Raw genomic sequence first — 24,663 nt, forward strand, 5'->3', positions numbered from 1 at the left:
AGAGAACATGCACTCAAGGGCTGTCCATCCCTGCCCGCTGATGCCTCACTCACCACCCCACTCAGCCTTCACTTGCTGCTCCATTCCAGGCTGTGATTTAAAATTAAATAACTTCCATTAACGTCACCCACCAACCACCCACAGCTCAAATATCGTCTTTGCCAACTGCATCTCTTCAGCAGCTAATCTTCCAACTTCATGTGGGTAATAGACTGGAAGATCCACTGATAAGTGTACTCTGGCATATACATGAGGAAATAAGAGGAAGTGAAGGAGATCAGGACTAAGAGGAGTGAGGAATGCACGAGACAGACGGACAAACTAAGCGACAGAGACAGAGCGAGAGATACAGAGACAGAGAGTAAAAGAAGAGACAGGCAGACAGAGTCGGACACAGTGAGAGAGAGACAGACAGAGAACATAAATCAGCAATATCAAGCATTGTCAAATACAGTGGTACTTCAAAAGCACACAACTAGTTTTCAAATGGATTTTAAAGGGGAATTTACTGGGTATCCAGATAACAGGAACATGTTTATGGATGGATCAGGATGAAGGGATGGATTGGGTCCTTTATGACACTGATGGTGGTTTTGTCAGCTTTTAACAGTAGCTAACAGTAAAAACAGAAATACCCAAACCTGCAGCTAGGCTTACACTTTCTGACATTGCTGCTGTTTTGGTTCGGGCTTGTTATAGACAATAGACAATAGGTGCTGGAGTAGGCCATTCGGCCCTTCAAGCCAGCACCACCATTCATTATGATCATGGCTGATCATCCACAATCAGTATTCTGTTCCTGCCTTATCCCCATAACCCTTGATTCCACTATCTTTAAGAGCTCTATCTATCTTTTTCTTGAAAGCATCCAGAGAGTTGGCCTCCACTGCCTTCTGGGGCACAGCATTCCATATATCCACCACTCTCTGGGTGAAGAGGTTTTTCTTCAACTCTGCTCTAAATGGCCTACCCCTTATTTTTAAACTGTGTCCTCTGGTTCTGGACTCACCCATCAGCAGAAACATGCTTCCTGCCTTCAGAGTGTCCAATCCCTTAATAATCTTATATGTTTCAATCAGATCCCCTTCTCATCCTTCTAAACTCAAGTATATACAAGCCCAGTCGCTCCAATCATTCAACATATGATAGTTCCGCCATTCCGGGAATTGACCCCCTGAACCTATGCTGCACTCCCTCAATAGCAAGAATGTCCTTCCTCAAGTTTGGAGACCAAAACTGGACACAATACTCCAGGTGCGGTCTCACCACAGCTGAAGGACCTCTTTGCTCCTATACTCAATTCCTCTTGTTATGAAGGCCAGCATGCCATTAGCTTTCTTCACTGCCTGCTTTATCTGCATGCTTGCTTTCATTGATTGATGTACAAGAACACCTAGATCTCGTTGTGCTTCCCCTTTACCTAACTTGACTCCATTTAGATAGTAATCTGCCTTCCTGTTCCTGCCACCAAAGTGTATAACCACACATTCATCCACATTAAACAGCGTCTGCCATGCATCCGTCCACTCACCTAGTCTGTCCAAGTCACCCTGTATTCTCATAACATCCTCCTCACATTCCACACTGCCACCCAACTTTGTGTCATCAGCAAATTTGCTAATATTATTTTTAATGCCTTCGTCTATATCATTAATACATATCGTAAACAGCTGTGGTCCCAGCACCGAACCTTGTGGTACCCCACTGGTCACCGCCTGCCATTTTGAAAGGGACCCGTTTGTCACTACTCTTTGCTTCCTGTTAGCCAGCTAATTTTCAATCCAACTCAGTATTTTGCCCCCAATACCATGTGCCCTAATTTTGTTCACCAATCTCCTATGCGGGACTTTATCAAAGGCTTTCTGAAAGTCCAGGTACACTACATCCACTGGTTTTCCCTTGTCCATCTTCATAGATACATCCTCAAAAAATTCCAGAAGATTAGTCAAGCACGATTTCCCCTTCGTAAATCCATGCTGACTCTGACCTTTCCTGTTACTGCTATCCTAATGAGTCATAATTTCATCTTTTATAATTGACTCCAGCATCTTTCCCAACACTGACGTCAGGCTAACCGGTCTATTATTTCCCGTTTTCTCTCTTCCTCTTTTCTTGAAAAGTGGGACAACATTAGCCACCCTCCAATCCGCAGGAACTGATCCTGAATCTATAGAACATTGGAAAATAATTACCAATGCGACCACGATTTGTAGAGCCACCTCCTTAAGTACACTGGGATGCAGACCATCAGGTCCCAGGGACTTATTAGCCTTCAGACCTAACAGTCTGTCCAACACCATTTCCTGCCTCATATAAATTCCCTTCAGTTCGTCCATTACCCTAGGTCCTTCAGCCATTATTACATCTGGGAGATTGCTTGTGTCTTCCCTAATGAAGACAGATCGAAAGTACTTATTTGAGTCTTCTGCCATTTCCTAGTTCCCCATAATAAATTCACCTGTTTCTGACTTCAATGGCCCAATTTTAGTCTTAACCATTTTTTTCCTTTTCACATACCTAAAAAAGCTTTTACTATCCTCCTTTATATTTTTGGCCAGTTTTCCTTCGTACCTCATTTTTTTTCACTGCGTATTGCCTTTTTAGTTGTCTTCTGTTGCTCTTTAGAACTTTCCCAGTCCTCCGGCTTCCCCCTCATCTTTGCTATGTTATATTTCTTTTCTTTTATCTTTATATAGTCCCTAACTTCCCTCATCAGCCATGGCCGCCCCTACCTCCCCTTAGGATCTTTCTTCCTCTTTGGAATGAACTGATCTTGCACCTTCTGCATTATATCCAGAAATACCTGCCACTGTCGTTCCCTGCTGGAGTATTGTACTATTGAACTTTGGCCAGCTCCATCCTCATAGCTCCATAGTTCCCTTTGTTAATTTGCAATACTGGCACTTCCGATTCTCCCTTCTCCCTCTCAAACTGCAGATTAAAACTTATCATATTATGGTCACTACCTCCTAATGGCTCCTTCACTTTGAGGTCCCTGATCAAATCCGGTTCGTTGCACAATACCAGATCCAGAATTGCCTCCTCCCTGGTAGGCTCCAGTACAAGCTGTTCTAAGAATCCATATTGGAGGCACTCCACAAACTCCCTTTCTTGGGGTCCAGTACCACCCTGATTCTCCCAGTCTACCCGCATGTTGAAATCTCCCATAACAACTGTAGTGATAACCTTTGCAACAGGCCAATTTCAACTCTTGATTCAACTTACACCCTACATCCAGACTACTGTTTGGGGGCCTGTAGATAACTCCCATTAGGGTCTTTCTACCCTTAGAAGTTCTCAGCTCTATCCATACTGACTCTACATCTCCTGATTCTATGTCCCCCCTCGCAAGGGACTGAATATCATTCCTCACCAACAGGGCCACCCCACCCCCTCGGCCCATCAGTCTGTCCTTTCGACACCACGTATAGCCCTGAATATTCATGTCTCAAGCCCTGCTCACTTGAAGCCATGTCTCAGTTAAACCCACAACATCGTACTTGCTAATTTCCAACTGAGCCTCAAGCTCATCCACCTTATTTCTTATGCTTTGTGCATTCATATATAATATTTTTAATTTCTTTCTCCCCTCACCCTTGCTATCAATCCCTATTTCACTTGGCCATACTGTACAATCCCTTCTTGAGTTTTCTGCTCTGTTGATTCTGTCGTCTTTCTTAACTTCTCTTATTCTCACTTTCCCTTTAACTTCATTCTTAAATTTCCAGTTTGGCCTCTCCCCCCCCCCACTACTTGGTTTAAACACACCTGCGTTGCAGTGGCAAACCTGCCTGCCAGAATGCTGGTCCCCTACCTATTAAGATGCAACCCGTCCCTCTTGTATAATTTATCCTTACCCCAAAACATACCCCAGTGATCCAAGAATTTAAATCCTTGCTTCCGGCACCAGTTCCTCAACTTGTTCTGTTGTAACATGGACTTCTCATCAGTTCCCTCGTCCCACGTGAGAAAAAGAGTGCAGACAAGATAAAGCGGTCACTTCTACAAGGAGTGCAGTTGTGAGTGCAACGACACGAGATCTTGGGCTGTATGGAATAGACGCTGCTCCAGAGATGTGCGGATAGACCAGAGAGCTGGGACTATTCTCCTTGACCAAAAGAAGGTTGAGAGAGGTTCTAAAACCCTGAGTGGTCTGGGCAGAGAAGGATACCAGGATCATCTGAGACCTCAGGGAATGGTCACCCTGCTCTTATTGAGGGGTAGCCCAGGCTGGAGTAAGGAGCCTGTTGTCAGGGTAACGAGCCATGGGCTACGGTAGAGCCAGCAGGTTTTGGTGATGACAATGGAAGAGGGAGGTCAGCTGCTTACAGGCGGAGGATCAGATCAGAAAGAGGCTCCTGTTTCCTTTAAGTGAGGAAAATAAGGGAAACGTGGAAGGTATTCCTTTATGATATCATATTGTTTATTGATGTCAGAAATGGGAGCCTTGTACAAGCAACTGAAGATGAAAGAGCAGGCTCGGGAAGAATGGAGAAGCTGCCATTAGGGCAGTGTCTGTAACTAAACAGGATAGATTGAAACTGCTGAGTGATGGATAAAGACAGAGATTTAAGGTCAGGGGTAAAGGAAGTACATGGGGATAAACATTTTAACGCAGTGTGGAAAATTCACAGAATAATGTCGTGGCAAATCAGTGTGTGCGTGGGTGTGCACGTGCGTGTGTAGCAGAGAGAGAGGAAGTCACCCTCTGCACATGCACCACACACCCCACTTTGTTTGAAAACAAAAGGCGGGGGTTGGGGGTTGAGGGGTGGTGCAGGGAGAGTTGGGGAGGGTAGAAAGTGGAGGTGAAGGAAATATGAGTTAAAATAAAACAAAGACCTGCAGATGCTGCAACTTTGAATCAGAACCAGCAGATGCTGAAAAAACTCAGCTAGTCTAGCAGCATCAGCGAAGAGAAAACAGACTTAATGTTTTAGGTCCAGTGACCCTTCTTCAGAGCTGACAGTAGCTCAGAAAAGTTGATATGTATGCTGAAGGCAGAGGTGGGCAGAGAGGTGAAGAGGACCTGGAGAGAGACAGACAGAAAGAGAAAGAGAGAGAGAGACAGACAGACAGAGAGAGAGAGAACAACAGTTAAGCAGACAAAGAGATGATGGTAGTATGCTCAGGAGAAAGAATAGCTGACAATGGAGATCATAAGGAGGCGAGAGTGGGTTGGCTGTGCTGGAAGAAGCTCATGTCAAAACAGGGGTGTGAGGGTGAGAAATCTGGCATGTTCTGCAGTTGTCATTTTAATTAAGGACTGCTGGCTCAGTCATCTGGAGTGCAGTCATTTTGTGCAGGGCCTCTATGACATTTTGATCAGCCTGCCATAGAGAGGCAAACAGCCACGATATAAACAACCAGCTTCAGGATACAAAAACGAAGTTGCTGGAAAAGCTCAGCAAGTCTGGCAGCATCTGTGGAGGAGAAAACAGAGTTAACACTTCGCGTCCGGTGACCCTTCCTCAGAACTCAGCTTCAGGATATCTTGTCATTCTCCCTGAACTCCTGCAATCCAGTCTCTCCCTTCTCTGTACAGGGGCAATGCAGTCATGTCAGAATCCTATAGTGAAGAAAGAGACTATCAAGTCTCCACTGACCCTTGGAAGAACATCCCACCCAAACTCAGCCCACACCCAACCCTGTAACCCCTCATTTCCCATGGCCAATCCAACTCACCTGCACATATAGCCAGAGCTATACATCATGGAAATGGACACTTTGGTCCAACCAGTCCATGCCAATCATGATCCCAAACTAGTCCTGCATGCCTGCTTCTGGCCCTATCCCTCAAACTTTTCCTATTCATGTATCTACCCAGACATCTTTTAAATTATGTAATTGTACCCACATCCACCATGTCCATCTTTGGACTGTGGGAGAAAACTAGAAGACCTGGCAGAAACCTGTGCAATAGACAATAGGTGCTGGAGTAGGCCATTCGGCCCTTCAAGCCAGCACCACCATTCATTATGATCATGGCTGATCATCCACAATCAGTATTCTGTTCCTGCCTCATCCCCATAACCCTTGATTCCACTATCTTTAAGAGCTCTATCTATCTTTTTCTTGAAAGTATCCAGAGAGTTGGCCTCAGCTGCCTTCTGGGACAGAGCATTCCATATATCCACCACTCTCTGGGTGAAGAAGTTTTTCCTCAACTCTGCTCTAAATGGCCTACCCCTTATTTTTAAACTGTGTCCTCTGGTTCTGTGCTCACCCATCAGCGGAAACTTGCTTCCTGCCTCCAGAGTGTCCCAGAGTGTGCAGACACAGGGAGAATACGTAAACTCCACACAGACAGTGGTCCGAGGCTGGAATTGAATCTAGGTCCCTGACACCATGAGACAGTAGCACTAACCACTTAGCCACCATGCCACCCTTATGCGGATATTCAGATAGCCCGTGACAGGCAGAGAGACAGAACGAACTGCTCATCCCAGAGAGGCGAAGGTAACCAGAGCGAGTGATGAAATGTCAGCTTCCAAAATACCATTCCTCAGTTATAAAGGATGACTTGTAATTGTGGAACTGCATTGATAGTAGCCTGCACGACAGACGTTTGATTAATCAAAGATGAATCAACACATGGCAGAAGCTCTGATGTTGCTCATTGACGTGCACCAGAGCTTATCACCAATGGTTGTGGTATGAGGACTCAGCCCCTATCCTGACAGTGTGTACAGAACACAGAGTGTACACAACAAGCTGCTAACTATTCCCCACCCTCTCACTGCCCATCACAATAAATCCAGCAGCTGCCTTTCACATGCCACAGACTGAGGTAACTGCATCAAAGGATAGGAGCAATGAAATGAGTGCTTTACAAATGTTTTAAATTTGTTCAGATCCTGGGATCAGAATTCACTCCTTCGGGTGGCACTGCTGCCTCAAACTACCAGAGATCCTGGGTTTGATTCCATCCTCGGGTGACTGTCTGTGTGGAGTTTGCATATTCTCCCCGTGTCTGTTGGGTTTCCTCCGGGTGCTCCGGTTTCCTCCCACAGTCCAAAGATGTGCAGGTTAATTAGATTGGCCATGCTAAATATGGGGTTATAGGGACAAGGTGTGGGGGTGCATCTGGGGATGCACTCATTTCATTGCTCCTATCCTTTGATGCAGTTACCTCAGTCTGTGGCAGAGATACCTTCGGCACTGCAATCACATGGGAGACGAGAGGCCTCTTGTCATTGTGGTGCCAATAAATGCGGTCCCAGAGTCAAGACCTATCCCTCCCTGTGAGAGATGGATGGCTGGAGCCAAGCTCGTTTCCATTAATGGATTCCAGCCAGGAGGATCTTGGACCTTCAGTCACAGCACTCAATGTAAAAGCCCTTTAATTGTGGGTGTGGGGGTGCACTGGGGATGCAATTCAGACAGTCAGTACAGATTTGATGGGCTGAATGGCCTGTATCTGCACTGTATGATTCTATGCTCGCTGTCCCACACTCAACACTTGTCTAAATAAAAAATAAGATACTGCACTGATACTGGAAATCTGGAACATAAACAAAAAATGGCTGCAGAAACTCAGGAAGTCTGGCAGCAGCTGTGGAGAGAGAAACAGTTAAAATTTCAAATCCAATGTGGATCTTCTTCAGCACATTTTCAAGTATGTATCTCCTCCATTTCTGACTGCTCACTCCCTCCCATTAATGACTCTTTGCACCTCCTGCTAGAGACCTTTTCACTCCCTCCCTCCCTCCCTCCCTCTGTCTCTGATCCCTCACAGCCTCACTCCCTCCCTCCCCCCCTTCCACCCCTCTTTATCCATCTGACCCCTCCCTCTCCTTGATGCTCCCCGATGCTCCCCTCTCCCCAGGAGTGAGTGACGGAAAGGGATTGGCAGCAAGATGACCAGGGAGGTAGGAAGTGGGCTGGTGAGTGGGGCACTGAACTGAGGAGGGGGCACTGAATGACATAGCAAATGGGGGAGTTGGGGGGTGAGGGGAGTTACTGCATCCTGGGGTCAGTCCTGGAATTCCCTCCCTAAAGGTATCATGGGTTTGCCTACAGCATGTGGACTGTCGCCGTTCAATCAGCAGCTTCTCAATGACAACTAGGGACAGGCACTAAATGCTGGCCTGGTTAGCAATGCTCATGAGTGAGTAAAAAATAAATTCTCTGCTATGCAGCAAGGAGTTCTCCACAGTTTATAAAGGTCTCTTTGGTGTTAATGCAATCTGCTAGCTGCAGAGTCAGGGAGGTTTGTAACTAATCCTAACGCTTAGCTTGTATTGGACATGGTTACGAGTTATTCTCTAACTGATTCTCTTCACATCAACAATGATTGGTGTAGCAGATAAGCCATCTGGCACAAGTGCTGATCAACAGAAATAGAGCTTGCTGTAATGAGATAAATCTTTAAACACTCTGACCAATTTATTGAAACAAAATGCCAGAGTCAAATAAATAAATGTGCGCTAATGATCCACGGTGATACATTATCATTGTATTATGGATATGTTATTAACTATTGTTAAACTTCCTCAAGTGAACACAAGTCCTTGTGTACACAACAGTTGTTATCATTCGCACTACTATGTTGCAGTGAGACCTGGACTGTGTATCAGTGATTCACAACAATGTTGGAGTAATTCCACAAGGAGTGCCTCTCCCACATTCCCTGGATTCAACAGGAAGACCGTCAAACTTACATGAACATCGTTCTGAACCAAGCTCCTGAAAACCCATCTCCTGTGCCCTAGTTGGCTGAAAAAGTGTCTCCCCAGCCAGGTCCTGTTTCCTCCCAAACAGCCAGCATTCTGGGGAAGACAAAGCAATCACTACAAAGGCACTCTTCCTATAGACGGATCTAGGCCCGAAATGTCAGCTTTTGTGCTCCGGAGATGCTGCTTGGCCTGCTGTGTTCATCCAGCTCCACGCTTTGTTATCTTGGATTCTCCAGCATCTGCAGTTCCCATTATCTCTCTTCCTATAGACCAGCAGTGTTGGGCCTTAATGACTGGGGAAAGGCTTCACACCAATCGCTCAGAATAGCAACAACTGGAGAAACATGCTGCATCCTACTCTCCAGGTACTACCACAGTCCAGGATGGTCCTTCTCCTAGTGCCCATAGTTCTGAGAGATAGAAAATCAGCCTGCGTTCAAGTACATGGAGGACCATAACAGGAACCTATCAGCCGGAGAACACATCATCATTAGCTAATTGTGATAGCTGGCTATGATATATATGAATTCAAACTGCAAGTTAATGAAAGAGTACACCTTTACAAAGTGAGATTATTCCTGCATTTGAAAGAGCTGTGGACAGTCATTTAGAACGGTCAAAGCTGGTAGTAAATAGTTTATGTTTTTTCTCCAACTTATATCTGGGCAGTGCTGTTCTTGTACCACAGGTTGGAAGATAGGGGACAGAGCACAGTGGTACAGGACTGTTTTTCAAACTGGAGGCCTGTGACCATTGATGTGCTGCAAGGATCAGTGCTGGGTCCACTGCTTTTTGACATTTTATATAAATTTGGATGTGAACATAGGAGATACAGTTAGTAAGTTTTCAGATGACACCAAAACCGGAGGTGTGGTGGACAGCGAAGAAAGTTACCTCAGAGTAAAACAAGGCCTTAATCAGATGAGCCAATGGGCCAAGCAGTGGCAAATATTGTTGTGTTTTGGTAAGGCACATCAGCACAGGGCTTTATACAGTTAATCGTTGGACCCTGGGTAGTGGTGCCAATTAAAGAGACCTAGGGGTTCAGGTGCATAGTTCCTTAAAAGTGGAGTCACAGGTAGATAGGGCTTTTCACACGCTCGTCTTCATTGGTCAGTACAATGAGTATAGGAGCTGGGATGTCATGCTGCAGCTTTACTGTACAATAGTGGGGTGACTTTTAGAATAATGCATTCAGTTCTGGTGTCCCTGCTATAGAAAAGACGTTGTGAAACTTGAAAGGATTCAGAAAAGAGTTACAAGGATGTTGCCAGGGTTGGAGAGTTTGAGCTACAGGGAGAGGTTCAGTAGGTTGGGGATTTTCCCACCTGAAGCATTGGAGGCTGAAGAGTTACCTTATAGAGGTTTATAAAATCACAAGAGGCATGGAAAGCTTGAATAAGATCTTTCTCCAAAGGTAGGGGAGTCCAAAATTAGACGGCACAGGTTAAGGTGAGAAGATAAGGATTTAAAAGCAATCTGAGGGACAACCTTTTCATGTAGAGGGTGGTGTGTGTATGGAACAAGCTGCCAGAGGAAGTAGTAGAGGCTGGTACAATTACCACATTTAAAAGGCACCTGGATGGGTAACATGACTAAGAAGGATTTAGAGGGATATGGGCCAAATGCTGCTAAATGGGACTAGATTAATTTAGATTATCTGGTCAGCATAGACAAGTTGGACCAAAAGGTGTGCTGTATGACTCTGATTAGATATGATGCAATTTTTAAAATACATCCAGGAAATCTTTTTATGTCAACATGTAGATAGTCCCACAAGAGATGGGGCAGTGCTAGACTTATTCCTAGAAAATGAAGCCGGTCAGTGGTCAAAGTTTCAGTGGGTGAATGTTTTGGGAATAGTGACCATAACTCTAACTTTCAAAGTCATTCTGAAATGGGATACGGATATTAGCAAAGTGTCTAAACTAGAGAAAGGTCAATTTCTACATCATTAGACAGGATCTGGCGAACAGACTGGAGCAGATACTTGCAGGTAAGTCTACATTTGGAAAGTGGGAGATTTTTGAAAAGAGTATAGTGAGAATTCAGGGCCTGCACGTTCCTCCAAGGGTGAGGAGCAAGGTTAGCAAGTCCAGGGAACACTGGATGTCAAAGGACATTGAGAGTTTGTTTAAGAAAAAGGAGGAAGCATATGTCAACCTTACCATGCATTAAAAACAGGGAAGGCCATCCAAAAATATAGACACCACAGGAGGTTCTTGAAAAAAAATTAGCTGGGCAAAGAGGGGCCACAAAATAGCTTTGGCAGACTATATTAAGGCTTTTTGTAGGATATTAAGAGTAAGTAGATTACCAGGTAAAGGGTGGAGTCTATGAGAGACCAAACAGTCAACCTGTGCATGGGGGTAAATGATGTGGTTGAACTCTTTAATGAATATTTCGCATCTAAATCACAAAGGAGAAAGATATTGTAGCCAGACATTACACTTGTGATCGTGAGGATCTAGAGCATGTTAAGAGTAATAACAATAAGGTATTAGATGTTTCAGCAGCATAAAGATGCATAAATCCCTGGGGCCTGATGAGATTTATCCCAAGTTGCTACAGGAGGCAAAAGAGGAGATTGCTGAGGCCCTGGTGGAGGTATTTAATACTTTGCTGGCCACAGGTGCACTGCCACATGACTGGAGGAAAAGCTAATGTGGTTTCCATTTCAAGAACAGCAACAGGGATAGGCCAGGTAATTACAGACCAGTTAGTCCGACATCAGTGATAGGGGAATTATCAGAAAAATTCTGAGGAACAGGATTAATCAATACTCGGAAAGGCAGAGATTGATCAAGGATAGTCAGCATGATTTGTTGGAGGGAGATTTTGTCTGATGAATTTCATCAAGTTTTTTTTTGAAAAAGTGACTAAACATATTGATGAGGGTAGTGCAGTAGATATGGTTTATATGGACTTCAGTAAGGCCTTTGATAAGGTCCCACATGGAAGGCTTATCCAAAAGTGAGAGCCCAAGTGATCCAAGGCAAATTGGCAAACTGGATCCAAACTTGTTTGGCAAATAGGAAGCAAAGGGTGATGGTGGAGGAATATTCGTGTGATCGGAAATCAGTGACCAGTACAGTACCACAAGGATTGGTGCTGGAACCTTAAGTTCATAAACAGCTTGGATGTGAATGTACTAGGTACAATTACAAAGTTTACAGTTGACATGAAAATTGGGAGGGTTGTTGATAGTGAGAGAGGATGGGCTCAGGCTAAAGACTGATACTGATCAGCTGGTAAATTGGGCAGAGCAATGGCAGATGGAATTTAATACTGACAACAACGAGACAATGCATTTGGAAGTCAAATAAGGGAGGGATTTTCACAATGAATAGGTCGGTTTCTAGGGAGTATTGGGAAACAAAGGAACACCGGTGCAGAGATCCCTGAAGGTGTTGGCACAGGTAAACAGGGTAGTGAAGAAGGCGTAAGGGTTGCTTGCTTTCATTAACAAAAAATAGAAGTTGCTGGAAAAGCTCATCAGGCCTGGCAGCATCTGTGAAAGAAAAAATTCAGAGTTAACGTTTTGGGTCTGGTGACCCTTCCTCAGAACACCTCCAGCAGCTTCTGTTTTTGTTCCTGATTTACTGCATCTGCAGTCCTTTCGGTTTTGGGTGTAGAATATAAGAGCAAGGAAGTGTTATTGCAACTCTATAGGAGAACAGTCCCTCTGGCGCCAGCGCAGAGGGAGGCAGATTTAGTGAGGGCTGATGGGGATAAAGCAGCAGCAAGTGTGGGAATTTTGAGACACTGTGAAATAGTGCCCTCTAATTTAGGAATGTTATCTTTGGAATGCTGCTCTGTAAGCTCCCCTCAACCCTTTTACTGGCTTGATAATTATTATTCCACATTCCTGCAGAGCAAAGTACCCACTCACCCTAATAACTAACCTGCAGTAAAAACTTTATAAAGAGTAGAGACGTGGAAAGCTGCCTGCTTGCAGGCAAACAGCAGGGAGTGAGGGGTAATCACTAGCTGCTTGAGGGGACAGATCAGCCTCTGAGACATGCATTACAATCAGAACAACAAACATCAGTGCCTCACATCATTGTGTGCCCAAATTCTAGCTCCCAGATCATGGGAATATCTGTGTGATATAGCAGGACACTAGTTAGCTGGTCGTGGGATCTTGCTGTATTTGTTAAGAAACAGCAAGTGCTATAAAGCCAGGAAGCACAGATTTAACAAGATTTCCGGAGGCAACCCAGGGCAAAGACTGTAGTATCAGAGATAATGGGAACTGCAGATGCTGGAGAATCTAAGATAATAAAATGTGAGGCTGGATGAACACAGCAGGACAAGCAGCATCTCAGGAGCACAAAAGCTGACGTTTCAGGCCTAGATCCTTCATCAGAGAGGGGGATGGGGAGAGGGAACAGGAATAAATAGGGAGAGAGGGGGAGGCGGACCGAAGATGGAGAGTAAAGAAGATAGGTGGAGAGAGTATAGGTGGGGAGGTAGGGAGGGGATAGGTCAGTCCAGAGAAGACGGACAGGTCAAGGAGGTGGGATGAGGTTAGTAGGTAGATGGGGGTGCGGCTTGGGGTGGGAGGAAGGGATGGGTGAGAGGAAGAACCGGTTAGGGAGGCAGAGACAGGTTGCACTGGTTTTGGGATGCAGTGGGTGGGGGGGAAGAGCTGGGCTGGTTTAGGGATGCAGTTGGGGAAGGGGAGAGTTTGAAACTGGTGAAGTGCACATTGATACCATTAGGCTGCAGGGTTCCCAGGCGGAATATGATTTGCTGTTCCTGCAACCTTCGGGTGGCATCATTGTGGCACTGCAGGAGGCCCATGATGGACATGTCATCTAAAGAATGGGAGGGGGAGTGGAAATGGTTTGCGACTGGGAGGTGCAGTTGTTTATTGCGAACTGAGCGGAGGTGTTCTGCAAAGCGGTCTCCAAGCCTCCGCTTGGTTTCCCCGATGTAGAGGAAGCCACACCGGGTACAGTGGATGCAGTATACCACATTGGCAGATGTGCAGGTGAACCTCTGCTTAATGTGGAATGTCATCTTGGGGCCTGGGATAGGGGTGAGGGAGGAGGTGTGGGGGCAAGTGTAGCATTTCCTGCGGTTGCAGGGGAAGGTGCCGCGTGTGGTGGGGTTGGAGGGCAGTGTGGAGCGAACAAGGGAGTCACGGAGAGAGTGGTCTCTCCGGAAAGCAGACAGGGGTGGGGATGGAAAAATGTCTTGGGTGGTGGGGTCGGATTGTAAATGGCGGAAGTGTCGGAGGATGACCCACCCTCCTGCAAAAATTCCATCCCCTATACCCAATTCCTCCGCCTCCGCCGCATCTGCTCCCACGATAAGACATTCCACTCCCGCACATCCCAGATGTCCAAGTTCTTCAAGGACCGCAACTTTCCCCCCACAGTGATCGAGAACGCCCTTGACTGCATCTCCCGTATTTCCCGCAACACATCCCTCACACCCCGCCCCCGCCACAACCGCCCCAAGAGGATCCCCCTCGTTCTCACACACCACCCTACCAACCTCCGGATACAACGCATCATCCTCCGACACTTCCGCCATTTACAATCCGACCCCACCACCCAAGACATTTTTCCATCCCCACCCCTGTCTGCTTTCCGGAGAGACCACTCTCTCCGTGACTCCCTTGTTCGCTCCACACTGCCCTCCAACCCCACCACACCCGGCACCTTGCCCTGCAACCGCAGGAAATGCTACACTTGCCCCCACACCTCCTCCCTCACCCCTATCCCAGGCCCCAAGATGACTTTCCACATTAAGCAGAGGTTCACCTGCACATCTGCCAATGTGGTATACTGCATCCACTGTACCCGGTGCGGCTTCCTCTACATCGGGGAAACCAAGCGGAGACTTGGAGACCGCTTTGCAGAACACCTCCGCTCAGTTCACAACAAACAACTGCACCTCCCAGTCGCAAACCATTTCCACTCCCTCTCCCATTCTTTAGATGACATGTCCATCATGGGCCTCCTGCAGTGCCACAATGATGCCACCCGAAGGTTGCAGGAACAGCAACTCATATTCCGCCTGGGAACCCTGCAGCCATATGGTATCAATGTGGACTTCACCAGTTTCAAAATCTCCCCTTCCCCAACTGCATCCCTAAACCAGCCCAGCTCTTCCCCTCCCCCCACTGCACCACACAACCAGCCCAGCTCTTCCCCCCCACCCACTGCATCCCAAAACCAGTCCAACCTGTCTCTGCCTCCCTAACCTGTTCTTCCTCTCACCCATCCCTTCCTCCCACCCCAAGCCGCACCCCCAGCTACCTACTAACCTCATCCCACCTCCTTGACCTGTCCGTCTTCCCTGGACTGACCTATCCCCTCCCTACCTCCCCACCTATACTCTCTCCACCTATCTTCTTTACTCTCCATCTTCGGTCCGCCTCCCCCTCTCTCCCTATTTATTCCAGTTCCCTCTCCCCATCCCCCTCTCTGATGAAGGGTCTAGGCCCGAAACGTCAGCTTTTGTGCTCCTGAGATGCTGCTTGGCCTGCTGTGTTCATCCAGCCTCACATTTTATTATCCAGGGGAAAGACTGTTCTTATTTCATAATCCCACAGATAAAGTTCAATCTGGATAAATGTGACATATTGCATACTGGTATAACAAACAAGGGTAGGGATTATAGAGTTAAAGGTCCAACCTTGGATAGTGTTGTAGAACAGTGTGACCTAGGGGTTCAAGTACATAATTCTTTGAAGTTTGCATCACATATAGACAGGATGGTTAAAAAGGCATTTAGCACGCTTGCCTTCATTGCTCAGTCCTTTGAGTATAGGAGTTGAGATGCTATGTTGAGGTTATACAGGACACTGGCGAGGCCTCTTCTGGAATATTGTGTCCAGTTCTGGTCGGCCTGTTATAGGAAGGATATTATTAAGCTGGAGAGGGTTCAGAGGGGATTTACCAGGTTGTTGCCAGGTATAAAAGGTATGAATTATAAAGAAAGGCTGGGTAGACTGGGACTTCTTTACACTGGGGCATAAAGTTTGATATGTGACCTGATTGAAGTTTATAAAATAATGTGAGGCATAGGTAGCGTTGATGGTTCTTGTCTTTCCCCTACGATGGGGAATTTCAAGATTAGTAGGTATATTTTTAAGGTGAGAGGCGAGAGATCTAAAAAAGACATAAGGTGCAACTTTTTTACACAGAGGGTGGTTCGTGTATGGAATGAACTTCCTGATGAAGTGGTGGACGCATGTACAATTGCGTTTAAAAGAAAGTTGGATGGATATATGGATAGGAAAGGTTTTGAGGTTTATGGGCCAGAAGCAGGTAGGTGAGAGTAGTTTAGTTTGGGATTATGTTCAGCATGGACTGGTTGGACCAAAGGGTCTGTTTCCGTGCTGTATGACTCAATGACTTCATTGTCGGAAAACACAACAAGACATCTGACAATCTTGATAGGCGCTATACAAAGGCAGGATTTACTGCTCTCAAGCAAATAAGGCAAATATTTGAAAGAAAAGAATGTGCAGTCATATGGGTAAGAATGAATGGGCCAATCTCAAAGGAAATAGGGGCGTAGAGGGCGAAATAGGGCTCAAACTTAATAGGGCGTAAATACTAGGATGCTATGTTTCAAAAGGACCTCAGCATTCTGTGAAGTGCTGTGGTTGTGAAAGGGTTAATCTCTCTCACTAACCTCAGAAGCAGTCTGTTAGTTTTCCTCCTCCCTCCGAAGAGATCTCAGTGAATCTCTCTCCCGCTGCAAACCCCTGGTTTTCTCCTCTGTCCTAAACCTCCTTGACCACAACTGTCACTCCCTGGTGACTCCCTGGCCTTATCCACTGTCAGACTGAAGCCAAATGCAAACTGCAGGAACAACATCTGATATTTCGCTTTGGGAGCTTACAGTCCAATGGCCTTAACACTGACTTCATCAGCCTCAAATTCTCTCCTCCCCAAACCTGTCCATCTTTTGACTCACCTATCTGCTCCACGCTTCCCACTGACCAACCACAATAACCCCCTACTTGCATCCACCTATCTCCATCTCATTTTCCCTCCCACAAGTCACACCCCCCTCCCTCTATTTATTTGTGGGCTCCCTTCCCCTCCTCAGTCCTGACAAAGGGTTTTGGCCTGAAACGTCGACTCTCCTGCTCCTCAGATGCTGTCTGACCTGCTGTGCTTTTCCAGCTCCACATTTATTGACTCACTTGATTGGTCTGTCATACTGTCACCACACTGCAGACAAAGATCCATCATGTAGGTGCTGTACAGTGTAATCATCACTGGCTATGTTTGACACAAAGCCACATGTGTGAATGATCTTATATCACAGGCCTATTTAAACTGGCGCCTGACCAGCTAGGGGTGAGGTGCAGGGGAAAAGGCGTGATGTAGCCAGGAAGAGTCAGGTATGGATTATTGTACACATGCGGTCAGCTGCCCAACTGAAGGTTAATATGTCTGTCTACTTGACATTGCGCTGTTGGAGGGCCAGTGCTGAGGGAGAGCCGCCCTGTCGGAGGATCAGTGCTGAGGGAGAGCCGCACTGTCGGAGGATCAGTGCTGAGGGAGCACTGTTCTGTGAGAGGATCAGTACTGAGGGAGAGCCGCACTGTCGGAGGATCAGTGCTGAGGGAGCACTGTTCTGTGAGAGGATCAGTGCTGAGGGAGAGCCGAACTGTCGGAGGATCAGTGCTGAGGGAGAGCCGCCCTGTCGGAGGATCAGTGCTGAGGGAGAGCCGCCCTGTCGGAGGATCAGTGCTGAGGGAGAGCCGCCCTGTCGGAGGATCAGTGCTGAGGGAGAGCCACCCTGTCGGAGGATCAGTGCTGAGGGAGAGCCGCCCTGTCGGAGGATCAGTACAGAGGGTGAGCTGCATTGTTGGAGGATCAGTGCTGAGGGAGAGCCGCCCTGTCGGAGGATCAGTGCTGAGGGAGTGCCGCCCTGTCGGAGGATCAGTGCTGAGGGAGAGCCGCTCTGTCGGAGGATCAGTGCTGAGGGAGAGCCGAACTGTTGGAGGATCAGTACGGAGGGTGAGCTACATTGTTGGAGGATCAGTGCTGAGGGAGAGCCGTACTGTCGGAGGATCAGTGCTGAGGGAGAGCCGCCCTGTCGGAGGATCAGTTCTGAGGGTGAGCTGCATTGTTGGAGGATCAGTGCTGAGGGAGAGCCGCCCTGTCGGAGGATCAGTGCTGAGGGAGAGCCGCCCTGTCGGAGGATCAGTGCTGAGGGAGAGCCGCCCTGTCGGAGGATCAGTGCTGAGGGAGAGCCGCCCTGTCGGAGGATCAGTGCTGAGGGAGAGCTGCATTGTTGGAGGATCAGTGCTGAGGGAGAGCCGTACTGTCGGAGAATCAGGTAATCTCGCATCCACCCGTGGGTCTTGACGCAGCTGGAGGTTGGACAGCAGAGTTCAGTAAAGTTCTGTCATTTTGGTGAAACTTTCCTATTACTGTCTGTCAAGGACTGCAGGAACCAAGCACAACAGGTATTGACTAAATTTCCTGAACTGTGCCCATATTCTTTGTATCTATTCTCTCGCTTTCCAGGTTTCTCATCTATTGCAAAGAGTCTATTTCCCACGTAAACCATCCTGTTGCCCCATAACCTGCCATCAATTTAATCAGATCCATTCTCCAAGATTTTCTTAGTATATTTATTTTCTCGCATGACATGGCTCTCCAGTAATTTATGCTCTGCCCTTTTTAAAAGCTTCAACGTGCTCAGATTAATGATAAATCAAGTATCTATCTGCCCTCTGATCTGGATGCAAAAAGATCCCATCCTTCATTTAAAAGAACAACAAGGAGATTGCCCCCAGGTCTCGAGACATTAAAAATGAATGATCTTGTCACTAGCGCATTTTTTTCTTTCATGGTATGTGCATGTTATTGGTTGGTCCAACACTTCTTAATCCGTCCCGAATTGATCTTCAACGGAGTTTCTCACTGACATATTTCAGAGGGTAGTTATGAAATCACATTGCTGTGGGTCTGAGTCACATGTAAACCAGACCAGGTAAGGGTGATAGATTTCCTTCCCCAAAGGACTTTAGTGAACAAGATGGATTTTTAGAACAATCACCTATTAACCAAGTGAAGCTCCTTCAGGTGACGAGGGTTTTGAACACATGACCTCAGAACAAAAGCTTAAAGATTGGGACTGTTAACCATGACACCATTGTCTCCCTTACTGACAACTGTGGGAGTTTACTGAGCATGCACATTAGCCAGAGTTAACGAAGTATGGAGCTGGATGAACACACAGGCCCTTCATCAGAAAAGGGTGAAGGGTCTAGGCCTGAAATGTCAGCTTTTGTGGTCGTAAGATGCTGATGGCCTGCTGTCTTCATCCAGCTCCACACTTCGTTATCTCGGATTCTCCAGCATCTGCAGTTTCCATTATCTCTGATGCCATTAGCTAGCCTGTTTCACTCCACTCTAACAATGACTACACTTCACAAAGTACCTCACTGGCTAGATTGTACTTCAAAGCATTCCAATTTAGAACAAGGTGCTGCAACAAACCAGGTATTTACTTTCTTTCTGGTTTTGAATCCAAATTTTCAGATAATTTTCAAACTCGTACACACATAAGTTTTACACTTAGCTCTTAGTATCCTTAATTTATAAACCATGCTAAATCAAAAATATTAATTATTGTATTTCAGTTCCTTCACCACAAGCCATAAAATCCTATGATCCTCCTCTTCAAATCTCTGCCCTCCCATGGTGTTAGCTCACTTCTCATCAGAATATATTCATTGCTGCTATTTATCTCAACAGTCAAGTTTATTCACAAAATAATATTTGGTTTGAATCATATCCACCTCAAATTTACCGACATGGAATTTTGCCTGCTGCATTTTAGCCCATTTTTCCATTTATTCACATACAAAAACATTTCTCTCAGTTCTTCAGAAGAATTGACTTGAGTTCCTATTCTGGGATCATTTACAAGCTCTGACCCCAGTCCCATCAATCTGAATCCCATTTATTGATCATCCCTGTGAATCAAAGAGATCGCAGAACTGAACCCTATGGGAAAGCATTACCCACTACACTCTATTCTGATAAATTGCCCTGAATTGTTCATCTCAAAATACTTCTCTCCAGTCAAATTTTCAATCCAATGTGCCATCCCTCTCATTAATTCCATAACTGAAATCTTTTCAAATTTGTGAGGTGCTGTTTTGAAAGTCCATATTCACCACATCTACCACACTTCCCCATCCTTATTAACTGGTGATTACCTCTTCCAAAACCCATCCTGCTACTTCTAACTGTTTTACCTTTATCCCAATATGTGGTACTTCCAGGCTTGATCTTCTCTTTCTCATTCACAGATATTGAGCTAACTGGTCTGTTTGGATTAGCGCTGTATCTCTGTTTGTAAACAGGTCTTTTAATGACTGGTCTCTAGTCCTCAGATCTCATCCACACACAGACCAACCTGGACTAAAGGATTCCCAGGAATTGCATTCTCCTCCTTTAGGATGTAAGGATGTATCCTGTTAGCACTACTTTTTAAAAAATTTTCATTTAATTTAATAATCTCAATCAAAGTTTTCCTCTTATCAGCTATAGTAATAGCACATTTTACTCTCAACCACATTAGTATTCCCCTCCTCCCTGAAACTCAAACAGGGGCTATTATAATCCTGTTATTAGTGATCAGGGTGAAGTATTTATTAAACAGCTTCGCTTTTCCAAGCTAACAGTCCTCTTCTCCCATTTGTCTCATCTATAACAATTCCAATTTGCTGGTACATTAGTGAAATACTTTTCATAGAATCCCTTCAGTGCAGAAAGAGGCCATTCAGCCCCTCATGTCTGCACCCCACCAAAACCCCACACCCCCCAACCTATCCACCTAATCCTTCATTTCCCACCCAGCTTACACATCCCTGGGCAATACAGGGCAGCGTAGCATGAACAATCCACCTAACCTGCACATGTGGGAGGAAACTGGGGTACCTGGAGGAAACCCACACAGACACGGGGAGAATGTGCAAACTTCACACAAGCAGTCACCTGAGGATGGAATCGAACCCGGGTCCCTGGTGCTATGAGGCAACACTGAGCCACCGTGCCATTTAATTCCTAATATTTTTCCCCTTATTACAGCTCTCATTATGCCTCTTCTAAACTGATTTCTAGCTTCTTTATTTAACCAAAGCATCTTCAAAGACCGGTTTACTTTCTCAGTACAATATGTTTTGGTGCAGTGGAAATTATTTCCTTGTTTGCAGTTTTTATTCTTTTCTTCCAAGGCTTTTTGGTTCAGGAGAACTTACTAGATACATGGCCCATTCTTCTAACTTGCTGTTTTCTTAATTCTGTGCTTTCATCAAAGTGAACATATTTCAAATCCTCTTCATCCAAGGCAATATCTCCCCAGAAACGCACTGTTAAAATACAGTAAAAGGAAGCATCAGTGAATTTGACAGACAAGGAAAAAAAATTTACACCAAAAATAATTGATGGAATACATAAGACTTACAAATGTGGTTGACGTTTCTTTCATTCCAAATGTTTCTGTGCTTTTAGTGTCAAAGAGTGGGATTTAATGCCTACCTCCAAGTTCAGCTGGAGAGGGAGGGGAGGCAGTCAGTTTGGAAAGTGCATCTGTCTATTAACAAAAACTGTACAACAATACAGCAGTGGAGGTCTCTCTATAATTGCAGCAAGACTCCTTGGTTCCTGTGCTCCACTGCCCTTGAAATAAAAGCCACTAAGTCAGTGCCTTCCTAACTGTTTGGTGCACGCACATATCTCTTTAATGAAGGTTTTTATTTCAACTAATCCCTATCACTCTCCATCTAATCTGTCCCAAGAACCTGCACATGCCAATCTCTGTGCCAACGCATTCAACTCCTGCTTTATCCAGCTGTTGCCACACACACACACAGACAGCAGCTGGAGAAATGAAAAGGGATTTGGCTCCCTACATGTTACAACGTCAAATCCTATTGGAGTGCTGCCCAGGTGAACCACTACAGTACTTTTGAGCCCTGTCTAAATGCCAGCTGTTATGGCTAATAACAAGAGAACGAAGGATTGGTCGAGCTATGTTAGAGAGCTGTTAAACACAAGAGCAATGCAACTGACCATTCAGATGGATATCACTGGCTGCCTGTCTTTGAATAATGTGACATATTCACGAAGCCACAAGTAAAGTGTAATCCAGTAGAAAGCAGCTGAGTCTTTCTGTGTACATTTAACAACCTAATTGGTCTGTCTTCTGCTAATGTAGATGTGGAGAAACGAGTCTAGTGGCATATTGAGGGGGTTAAGCCAGATAATTGCAGTGGAGTTCCTGCAGTGCCTCACTTTGATTCCTCCTGTGTTCTTGGTAATCAGGCATGGGGTTGTAATTTTTTTTAATGGTCGGCTCGGAGCGATCAGTCGCACATGAAAGAGTTTAAATTTTCCACTTGGGCATCCAACATCCACACTTGCTGTGGTCTGTGTGGAAGCAGCTTTACGTTCTCCTCGAGACTTGTAGAAGATTGAAGCTGAGGAACCTCTGCACTGGGGGCTTTCAGAAGGTACTTTTGATGTTTCCACTGAGCTTCACAAGCTTCATCAGGACTGACGTCACACGGCTCAGGATTAAACATGGGTGCAGATGGTGTGTGAGATCTGAACTGGTGTTGAGGGGTGTTGTTGGCATCCCAGTGGGTAGTGAAATAATTCCTCTCCTCAGTTGGCTGGACATCACTTCCTAAGTTGTGGTGGCACCACAAACCGGCAGGGGTAATGACATGTGGCAGTATAAACAAGGAATGGTAAACAAAAACCAAAACATTGCAGATGCTGGAAATACAGAGCAAAAACAGAAATTGCTGTAGAAACTCTCCCGGTCTGGCAACATCTGTGGAAAGAAAACAGAGTTAACATTTCAGTTCTGAAGAAGGGTCACTGAACCCAAAATGTTAACTCTGCTTTCTCTCCACAGATAGCGCCAAACCTGCTGGGTATTTTCTAGCAATTTTTGTTTTGTTTGAATTAAGGAAGGATACTGGGATCCACCTGAGGGTTCCAGTAATACACAGCATTGCAGTGGTCAGTTGGACATCAATAGGTGGGGATGTGGCTATGTCCACAGGGTATACACCGTTACAGAGTACATAAGAACTAGTGCTGATGCTGTTCAGCTTACAATCCACAGACAAGTTGGCAGCTTTTATATGGCCTACTCTGGTCAGTGCATGATCATGACCAGCATCAACAACCTAATGACCAAACATTGGTCTTTAGCAGCACAATCCATCAGCTAGATCATCCCATCAAACACTTGGCTCTAATCTCGGAGATCTTTCTTTTAGAGGCTGAACAGTACACTAGGCACTTTCATCTTGGCAAGCTATACTCTGGCTTTCTGTAACCATAGGCCCAGCTCACAATACAACCATCCTACAGTGATTGAGGGGATGGCTCCTGTGGGGAAATGGGAAAATGGGAAAATGTTTTCCCTGGGTATATGTAGTGTAGTGACAGGGAAGGTTAATGAGGGTAATGGTATGCACGGCTTTTCAAAAGGCATTTGAAAGGGCAACATGGATACAAAAATGGCCAAGTTCACAGTGGGGTTTCTCAAGGATTGATGTTAGAGTCATAGAATCCCTACAATGCAGAAGAAGCCATTCACCCATTAAGTCTGCACTGACCAAACCCACACCTCCATCCAATCCCTTTAACCCTGTGTTCCCCATGGTTAATCTATCTCGCCTACATATCCCTAACACAATGAGGCAATTTAGCATGGCCAATACTCCTAACCTGCACATCTTTAGACTGTGGGTGGAAACCAGATCAGCCGGTGGAAACCCAAGTGCGCGCGCACACACACACACACACACACACACACACACACACACACACACACACACACACACACACAGAACATGCAAACCGGCACTGACCGCCACATAAGGCTGTGATCAAACCCGGGTCCCTAGCACTAGATGGCAGTTTTGTGCCAACCCTGTGCTAAGGACCAATGCTTTTTTGAATATACGTTGATAATTTTGCCTTTGGTATACTGAGTACAATTTCTAAATATACAGGCAAGTAAAAACTTAGTTATTGTAAACTGTGAGGATAGAGATAGATTTCAAGAGGACACAGATAGGCTGATGAGAGGAGAGGGCTTGTGAGTCTGATGGAATTTAATGCTGAAAAATGTGAAGTGATTCACTTTGGGGGCGAAGAACATGGAGAAGAAAGGTGCTCCAAAGGAGATACAGAAGAAAGGGATCCAAGGGATCTGCATCAAATAAGTGAAATGGCAGGTCAAGTTGAGAAAATTGTTCAAAAGTCCTGACCTTAAGTAGAAAAAGCAAGCACACGAAAGAACATAGAACATGGAACAGTACACCATAATACAGGCCCTTCGGCCCACGAGGTTGTGTTGATGTATTATCCTACGTAGATCAATCTATCCTGCATACCCTACATTTTACTATCCTCCACATGCCTATCCAAGAGTCGCTTAAAAGACTCTAAAATATCTGACTCCACTACCACTGCCAGCAGCGCATTCCGCTCACTCACCATTCTCTGTGTAAAGAACCTACCTCTGACATCTCCCTTATACCTTCCTCCAATTCATTTTAAAAGTATGCCCCCTCGTAATAGTCATTTCTGCCCTGGGAAAATGTCTCTGACTATCAAGAAAGGTATGAGAATATTTATCAAGAACATTGCTTTGTCCTCAACTAGTGCTGGGTGTCAAATTCTAGACAGCAAACTTAATTAAGGAAAGATGTGAAAGCTTTTAGAGAGAGTGTAGAAAAGATTCAGGAGAATGATTCCAGAGTTGAGGGATTTCAGAGATGTAGATAGATCGGAGAAACCAGAGCTTCTCTCCTTGCAGAGAAGATTGAGGACTGATCTGACAGAAGTGTTCAAAGTCATGAAGTGGTTACACAGAGTAGATAGAGAGAAGCCATTCCATTGCTGAGAGGTCAAACTAAGTCAATTTGTACAACAACTAAAAGGAAAATCCTTTCTTTACACAG

The 24,663-nt window shown here is 45.6% G+C and overlaps 1 protein-coding gene across 2 annotated transcripts in view; it reads right to left on the bottom strand.

Moving 5' to 3' along the window:
* LOC125467640 (tolloid-like protein 2) overlaps positions 1-24,663 on the bottom strand; it is a 143,216-nt gene that overhangs the window by 89,805 nt on the left and 28,748 nt on the right. The window contains exon 2 of one of the 2 annotated variants that reach the window (XM_048563770.2): positions 20,935-21,045. The exons of the other annotated variant lie outside the window; for it this stretch is intronic. Coding sequence (XP_048419727.1) covers positions 20,935-21,045 — 111 coding nt within the window. The remainder of the gene's footprint in view (positions 1-20,934; positions 21,046-24,663) is intronic. 2 annotated transcript variants of the gene reach the window in all.

The sequence above is a fragment of the Stegostoma tigrinum genome, chromosome 37, assembly GCF_030684315.1.
Source record: "Stegostoma tigrinum isolate sSteTig4 chromosome 37, sSteTig4.hap1, whole genome shotgun sequence".
Classification (NCBI taxonomy): domain Eukaryota; kingdom Metazoa; phylum Chordata; class Chondrichthyes; order Orectolobiformes; family Stegostomatidae; genus Stegostoma; species Stegostoma tigrinum.